Source organism: Zingiber officinale, chromosome 5B (assembly GCF_018446385.1).
Source record: "Zingiber officinale cultivar Zhangliang chromosome 5B, Zo_v1.1, whole genome shotgun sequence".
NCBI classification, from domain to species: Eukaryota; Viridiplantae; Streptophyta; class Magnoliopsida; order Zingiberales; family Zingiberaceae; genus Zingiber; species Zingiber officinale.
The window spans coordinates 76,443,747-76,452,921 of NC_055995.1; the positions used below are offsets into that span (position 1 = coordinate 76,443,747).

The 9,175-nt window shown below is 36.3% G+C and overlaps 1 protein-coding gene across 1 annotated transcript; it reads left to right on the forward strand.

The window, feature by feature from the left end:
* Positions 1-776: 776 nt before the first annotated feature.
* On the forward strand, positions 777-6,328 carry LOC121984576 (ubiquitin carboxyl-terminal hydrolase 4-like). Its single transcript, XM_042537576.1, has 6 exons — positions 777-1,231; positions 3,465-3,581; positions 4,375-4,473; positions 4,566-4,754; positions 4,884-5,065; positions 5,561-6,328. Exons 1-6 carry the CDS (start codon positions 1,115-1,117, stop codon positions 5,958-5,960), a joined length of 1,104 nt encoding a protein of 367 aa, XP_042393510.1. The 5' UTR covers positions 777-1,114; the 3' UTR covers positions 5,961-6,328.
* The last annotated feature ends 2,847 nt before the right edge of the window (positions 6,329-9,175 follow it).

Sequence of the window (9,175 nt, forward strand, 5' to 3'; positions counted from 1 at the left end):
TCCCATAAGATTTAACATCCGTCACCCTAAACATATTTTGACCACCATTAGAGATTTTGACGACATCAGGGATGGCTAGGCATCACTATCTAAAATATATTATCTTAATAAAAAAAATTTGGATAATTACCGGCCTAATTTATTTATTTACAAAAGACACGTGCATAAAAGATTTTTTTTTAATTCATATATTTTTCAAGTTAATGCTATTTAATTCTCCAATCACTATTATTACCATTATTTAATTCAATGTGATGATGACGTGGCAAATATAATATAAGTAGCACTTTTAAATTATCCATAATGTTTTATTAATGACAAAATGCCTTCAATAATTTTATTTTTTTTTTACAAAAAATTGTAATATCTTAATTTAGATAAAAAAAAATGTAGTTAAATATGTGAGTATTAAAGAGGATATTTTGAGAATAAATAAAGTCAAGAGTTATGAATTTTTTTTATATAAGAAAGTTGGTATTTTGATAATTTTCTTATGTTTTTCGATAGCTGTTCCCTGTTTGATATGAGACAGCTGATCTCTAAATGCGCTGAGCTGGAATACACGTGCAAGCTGCAGGGTCCGTTTGTCGAATACAGCTTCATCCCAACGGGTACCCAAAACCGTACCAGCCTTTAGCATGCCTCGCGTGGCTGAACTACGTGCCCAGTAGTACCCGAATCTTAAATCTCACTCAGCGTCCGACACGTATGCATTCAAGCTGTGGGACCCGCAAGAAGCCACTTAAACGGACGGGTTTGGGAGTCGAGCCGGTCGAAATTGTAAACGATCTTCCTCCGCGGTCGTCTCCACCGGTCGGTCGCTCTCTTCTCTGCGGCATATGCGATGGCAGATCAACGTGAAACAGAAACAGGCGACAAGAAGTAGAAGAAGGGAGCCCTAAAGATTCCGTTTTTCCGATCTAGTCGATGATCCCTTGGAGCATTGGTGCAACGGAGAGTCCTTTCCGTTCTCTGTCGATCGAGGCGTTCTCCTCGATTGGGGCGGTGCGGTGGAGCTGACTGCTGGGATAGGGATCCGAAGACTTCGGGGTTGCTCGGATCGGTGGCCCTGGTCGGGCATTTGGCGTGTTTGGGGAGTTTCGCGTGTCGGGTTATGGGAGCAACGGGGTCGAAGCTCGAGAAAGCCCTCGGCGAGCAGTTCCCCGAAGGCGAGCGCTACTTTGGCCTTGAGAACTTTGGCAACACCTGCTACTGCAACAGCGTCTTGCAGGTTTCCCCTTCATTTCTTTCCTCTTCCAAAATGCTTCGCAACGTGAAATATCTCATCAAAATTCAATTTTTTAATGGGCTCACATCGTCTTTTGTCGTTTTCTGTTTGACGTAGGGGGATCCGGATGTGATCGCCTTTAGGCGTTAGTTCTTCTCTTTGCCTAATTCTTTCAGATTTGTTAAATTAATGATCGTGAAAAGAAAGTGAGATACCTTAATTTTTTCCCCCCTTCGTCCTGAGAAATGTTAATGTTTTTCAGTTTGCCTTGTTATCTCAGGTACTACCGATTTTGATTGTTTTACCTTCGCATTTTTATGCCTTGTTTGGAACCGAAAAACAAACAAACAATAAAGGAACTCTAGAGCTGGAATTCTAGTTGTCAAATAGGGTGGTGATCTGTAACCCCAGCATAGGTGGCTGGGATTCTGTATGCCACACTTTCTTTTCTATATCGCTTTGTTAAGGATATGCTCCTGCTGAACATGAGAAATTGATATCCAAGCAAGTTCGCTCTCTGCAGATCGAACAGTTATTTCTTATTACGAGGACATATGAAATAAATATATCATCCACGAGATTCACGTCTTGAAAATCAGAACTTTGTATTTACTAGCAAGATTCTTATCTTTGCAAAATTTGACTCCTTTTATTGATATGAAGGCCCTTGGTGGGTTAATTTTGCACTACTATCGGTTAAAATAAAACAATTTGAAACTACTCTTTTAAAGATATCAGTATTCCTTTGGGAGGAAATATAGTTCTTCAAGAATCGTGTTTGGAAATATGTCCGTCTATTAAACTGCACAAGAAAAGATAATATGGATATAATACTATTGGCCAAACATGGTTCTTAATTAATTGAATTACAGAATATGATATTGAATCTTGTGACTTCCTAATCATTATATAATTGTTGGAGCAATAATCTTTTTCTTACTTTCACATATCGCTTCAAGATATCGTATTTGTGAGATCTCAACTTAAGAGATAAGCTTCTCATTGCAGATTTGGGAGTTAATATACAAATAAAGCAAGTAAAATCTTAACTATTGTCTCTTTTGATTTTGTTTAGTTTTTCATTAAATGATCCTCAGCCATTTTAACTTTGATACTTTTTCAAGAATGTTTATTGCCAAATAAATCAAATACTGACTTTTGCATTGTAAATTGGTTGCACTTGTTCTTCCTCATTCGGAACATAATATCATGGGATAAATCACTAAACTGTGCTTTTATTTCAGCCCTTTAAATTGGCATGTTATTTGTTTATTTTGTTATGGTAATTCCTTACAACTTATCCTTGAATGTTAAATCAGGCTTGAGCCTATTCCATCTAGAAAGGATTAAATAGTTTGGGATGGAATAATCTTAGCCTTAATTTAATATGGTCTTAGAGTTAGGCGTATACCTCTAAGTTATTATGGGCATGAACATTGCATCAAAGGTGTGATGCACGTTAGGGTGTGTGTTGAAGGTAGGATTTTTACACCCATTAGTTTTACGTGGATAAGTGGGACAGTCCGTCATGTGTATATAGTAAATAGTGCTCTTTTCCCAAGGGAGTAGTCGGTTTAGAGAGAATAGGCTCTACTCTAATTTGACATCAAGTTATCAAGTTTCAAACAAAAAGGCTCTACTCTAATTCGACATCAACCCACAAGGGAAGTACCTAACTTAAAGAGTTTAACATTCCCTAAGTGCCATATTAAGCTTGAATAATTTAGTGAATGTTAAGAAAGTGCAAACCAAGAAGTTTGCACTGGAACAGTGGCTAGAAGACAGTAGAATAATTAAGGTAACCAAGATTTGATCCCATCACTTGGGTTCTTTGTTCCAATGTTAAAAAGTTAGTTGGATGACCATTTAAATCAAAAGCTTAATCTATAAGCTATTAGAAAGGACTAATATTGTAGATTGATGGCTTAACAAATTCTGATGATGGAAATTAAAGGCCGATCCACACAAGCAGCAATTGCATAACATTTAAGTGGTATGATTTTCATCTGCTGAACGAGGAGAATCAATGAGTTTATGCCTAAAGAACATGTATGGACCTAATTATCTCAATGTTGTAGTAAAAACTAAACCAACCCTCCAAATAGATAGATGGGAGTATGGGACCATGCACAAAAGATAAGAATTTGATAGAAATGTAAACTAAGCACTCCAGTTAAGAATTTGTAGTATGTTCCTGCTCTTGATCTAATCGACTGGATTGCCTTGTTGCTTTTAGGCTCTTTTTTTCTGTGTCCCTTTCCGGGAGCAATTGCTGGAGTATCATGAAAAGAATAAAAATAATGGTGATGCAGAGGAGAATCTTTTGACTTGTCTTGCTGATCTGTTTTCTCAGGTGTGTAATTTTTTGAAAATTATTCTCATTTATGCTAATTCTAAAGATATTTTAATTTGTTCATAGATCAAAAAAATGTTGTAGTAAAAAAAATTTTGAGGCCTAATACGGTTTCTAATTGTTAGCTAGACTAATAAACTATCATCTACTTTCTAATTTGATTTACATTTCCTAAAGCTGCAGAATTATTTGCTCTTAAATTTGTTATACAATACATGACTCTTGTGGATACTAAAATTTCTTATAATCCAGTTTTATTATTGGATGTAACTGTCCAAAATCTTAGCAAAGGTCAATAAGTAATGCTTGCTAAATTCACAAGTCATAATAATTATTTTGGCAGTGGTGCAGTTCTTGAAAACATTCCATGATCTTGTTGAATGCCATGTTCATCCTTTTTGTATTTCTAGTAGGTATTCTTCACTTTCATGTTTTTCTATGATAAGTATCTTGATTCTTGTCTATTATCTTAAATCTGCCAGAATTCTGGATTTTGTTCCTTTTACTTCTCTTATGAAATTCATAGAAATTGCCAATTGCTTGTTCTGCACAGCAACATATGTTGTGTAAGTGTGAAAAAGAAGGTTAGCTTTGTTCTATGTGATTCTGTTCAGAGTATGTGATCAAGTGTTTCAACATAGTTGTATCCTTCTGTACCCAACCAATTGGACTTGCTATTTCTCTCTTGAAATATGTATCACTTTCTCCAAATGATAGTGTTTTTTTGGAAAATTGTTAATGTTTATAACCAGGTAAATCATATAATCATGTCAAGTTGCATTCTACTCTGCAGATTAGTTCGCAAAAAAAGAAAACTGGTGTTGTCTCTCCTAAGCGTTTTGTGCAAAGAGTGAAAAAACAAAATGAGCTCTTCCGGAGTTATATGCACCAAGTAAATTGTCTTACTGTGTTAGTTTGGTGCTTCTGCTCCTCATTGTTTTTTTTTTTTTTGAAAAGAACTTTAATATATTGATACATTTACAGGATGCTCATGAGTTTTTGAATTTCCTGCTCAACGAGCTTGTTGATATTCTAGAAAAAGAAGCCAATACTCCAAAGCCCTCATCTGATGCCTCATTGTTACCTCAAAAACTTGCAAATGGCCATACAAATCTGCATGTCAATGGCGTTGAAAAAGAGCCCCTTGTTACTTGGGTTCACAAAAATTTTCAAGTAAGAACTTTTTGCAACTTGTTCCTTGTTGCTACCATTCTTTTTATTTTGTAAAAACGAACCAAAATGATGCTTAATTCTGATTTATAACAAATATCCTGGGTGGTCTGTGATCATTGTTTTACACAGGGTACTCTTACCAATGAAACAAAATGCTTGCTTTGTGAAACTGTTACTGCTAAAGATGAACCGTTTTTGGACCTAAGCCTCGACATTGAACAAAATAGTTCAATTACAAGTTGTCTCAAAAATTTCAGCTCAACTGAAACTCTCAATGCAGAGGATAAATTCTTCTGTGACAAATGCTGCAGGTAACTTTATATATTGGCGATGGCTCTGTTTCCTTGATTTATTTCATTTCCTTTTCCTGGCATTTGTGAGTAGTTAGCTGGATTACTTTTTATAGACTCATTTCTAGTGTCTAGTCATGCCTTCATACTGGCACAGACCTTTAACTTAATGACTTGTGTATCATGATAATCGATAGAAGCATTGAAGAATGAAAAGCATATTTGTATCAAAACCCTTTCAGTTGATTATCTGAGATTTTTTAAAAGCTGATGATTTACTAACCTCATTATAACTATATTTTAAGGTTTGACCTGAGCATTCTTGTTCTATAAAGTAAGTTGATCAAGTTTGAGGAATCGTCATTTTAAGTAACAACATTCTTACATTCCGTCTTAGCTAATGTCGACATTGTTATGTGGAATGTAGAATTCAGTAACTGTTTTGCTATTTACTTTGCATATCTCATGTAGTTTCCGGTCATGGAATTATTAGTATCTTTTGTCATATTCGGGCAGCTTGCAAGAAGCCCAGAAGAGGATGAAGATCAAGAAGCCACCAAACATCCTCGTAATCCATCTCAAGCGCTTCAAATATATCGAGCAGCTGGGCCGCTACAAGAAGCTACTCTACCGCGTTGTCTTTCCCTTGGAGTTGAAACTGAACAACACTGTCGAAAATTCAGATACCGAGTACGCACTCTTTGCCGTTGTGGTTCATGTGGGAATCGGCCCCAACCATGGACACTATGTCAGTCTCGTTAAGAGCCACAACCATTGGCTCTACTTCGATGACGAAAATGTCGAGATCATCGACGAATCGGCCGTCCAAACCTACTTCGGATCAGCACAGGAGTACACAGGCAACACTGATCATGGGTACATTCTGTTCTACGAGAGCCTCGATAGCAAAAGATAGAAAGATTCTTTGCCGTGTCTCAAAATTTTTAGGCACTTTTTCTGATTTTTCCCTCACCGTCACATGACCTGACCTTTCTCGGATCGATCGTTTTTCACATTCCTAATTCAGATTCTCGACACGAAGCTTTTCCGGGGATGCCATTGTTATAGAACAAACAAATACAATGTGATGTATAGTTTGATGGTGGAATCCATCTTGTTCAGTATTAATAATTTGCATGAGAAAAGGTATCTTAAGAGTAAAGATACTTTGTGTGGCTTAATGTCTAATATTGCTAAAATACAGAGTTTCGTCTTCCTTTAACAAGTTTTGTATTAAGTTGCCATTTCATATTTGAGTGAGCAATGAAGGGTCCATCACCCTCATTTAGTCGGTCTTCATCGAGTGAGATAATTGACCGATGTCGCGACTTTTGTTTGCGTTCACTCGCCAATTCTACTCCCTTAGCTACTAAACTCGTCAAGTGACTCTCACCAACACTCTAATCTCTCAAGGGTTAGTCCTAAAGTCTGTTTAGGCAAATCAGGTGAAGTTCGGGCATATGATTTATTCTTAATTTTTTTTTATTCTTCCAATTTTATCTTTTTCAAAATGCATTTTTATATTTGAAAATCATGAAATCCAACGAGTTTTCAATCCCAGTCGTTTTATCCCTCACTCATTATTATTATTATTATTATTAAGTTTAATTTTTCATGATTTATTTATATGTATTTTATGGACGATCATCCTGGACCATTTGAGACGAAGGATATTACTTTTTACTCTAATTATTTGATAGCATAGTTGTAAACAAGCTGAGTCAAGTCGAGTTTTGGGGTGTTCAAACTTATTTGATAAGATAATTGAGCTGAGCCAAGCCGAGCTTAAAATGAACAAGCTTTTGAAATGAGTGTTCAAACTTGACTTGGTTTATTTTTTATAAGCTTGAGATTGTTTAAAGTTTTGTTTGAGCTTAGTTCGTTTAGATGTTATCAATCTCTCAATTCAAGCTTGTTTGATTGTTTGGAACTTTTAATTGTTTGATTGGTTATTAAGATTTGTAATTTAAATTTATTTATTTATTTTATTTTATTTTATTATTTATTTAACATATTGAAAAGAGTTTTATTAATAAATATGGTTCGTGAACGTTGTTCACGAACGTTAACAAGCTGAGCACATATGTGTTCAAGCTTGTTTGTTTAGCTTAACGAGTTGTTTAAGTTTGTTTGTTTAATTAATCTTATATATATTGAACGAATATAAATAAACTCTACTAAGTCGAACATTAAGTTTGTTCATGAACGTTTGATTTATTTACCGTCCTATGTGAGAGAATCACACGTTCTAATGATTAAAGATTAAGGTAAAAATTTAAAATAAAAATTAAGAGTACTTTAACTATTTTGCAGTCTGAAAGGGAAAAACTTTTTGCTCCAGTTATTCCAAGAATCACAAGTGCATTAAAGATTAGAGTGAAGAATTTAAAAATACAAATTAAGAGCATTTTAACTATTTTGCAGTTTGAAAGGGGAAAAAATATTCAGGGTGAATTTTTTTTCTTAATATCAAAATAATAAATTTAAACGAGAGTATTGGATAAAACTATTGTCATGTGAATAAAATTGTATAATAAAATTGCTTATATATTTTTTCGAATTTGAATCATAGAAATAGTTTTGTAATACATGTTAAAATTACATACAATAGATTAAATATGGTTGGATCCTTCTCAAATATTCCTTATTAATGATATATAATATAGTGATAAAGAGGGATTCATCCAAAACAAGGGTCAAAGCAGTGAAGATCGGATGACGTGGAGGTCAAAGTCAAACAATTAAAGTCGCAGGATCCGATAGACCACGAGACTGTAGACTAGGTAGGATTGGCCGACCGAGTTCTCAGCACCAGTCGGATGTGAAAGGCCGATCAGATCGTCAGAACGACGGTCATCCATAACTTATAGATGAGGTTAAGAGTCAAATACCCGGCCTACCGTCCTTGTCGATCATATCTAAGGGCCAATCGGACCTAAGGGCCAATCGGACACAATGCGTCTCTCCGACAACATAAAAGTCAAGTGAAAAACAAGTCAGTAGCTGCATTCTGTACAGCTGAGCTAGCAATGTACTGGCCGAGTGGTTGTCGGTCGGCCTATAGCGAAACTTAGATACCTATCATATCATACTCTTTTGGAAGTTTGTGCTGAAAATGACAGAGAATATCCCGCAGATAAATCGTCTTTTAGAAGCTTCCAACCTGTCATGTCACAATGATTTACGGACTTATTTAAGGAAAGGTGTCAGTGACACTTTATGGCATGTCATTTCTTAGGAAAACTTTGGGAAATGTGTTAATACTTTGATATGTGTCCATAACGTAATAGTGACACTATAAAAGGGATCTCTATCTACAAGCGGAGGTATGCAATGCTTCTTGTTTGCACACTCCATTTGCTATAGTTCATTACTTTCATCTCTAAAATCGAGCACTAACTTGAGGGTCGGAGGGTCAACGCCGATATTCCTTCCCTAGTCCGGTACTAACGCTCCTTGTATTGCAGAACAGCGCAGAGTATATATATATATATAGTCCGGTACTAACGCTCCTTGTATTGCAGAACAGCGCAGAGTATATATATATATATTGGTGGCAAAAGACGAATACGCTCGCCCCCAGCGCCCCCGCCAACCCGTCCCAGGGCCAACACGGAGGAGGTAAATCACGGACGGCTACTAGCCTTTGGAATAGTGAGAGAGAGAGAGAGAGGGGGGGGGTGTTTCGATGGCATATTGATAGCGGAAGAAAGCACCACTGGATTCAAACCCTTAGAACCCCTAACCCAGCATAGGGTTTATATCCCCATTGATCAACTAGTTGTTTGCCTGCCACTTGTAAGCATAGCCTTGCATGCTTTTGCTACAACTGAGTGACCACGAATGGCCCGCGTGATAGATGTGTCGCTGACAAAAATGTCATCTAGTTTGGCCACTTCCAACCCTTTGCTTGGCCACCAGGGTTGTGACCCTGCCACTCCGCTCCATAAGTTCAAGGGCGGAGCCACATACAAGTGGTACCCGGGCTTTAGTCCGAGGGCCCACTCAAAGGTTATTGTAATTTTCTTTTTATATGCAATTATTGTTAGTGTAAGTCTTAAAAGTTAATCAAGGCTTGATTGACTTAGGACATAATATATTATATTTTATATTACTTCAAATTTGTACCAG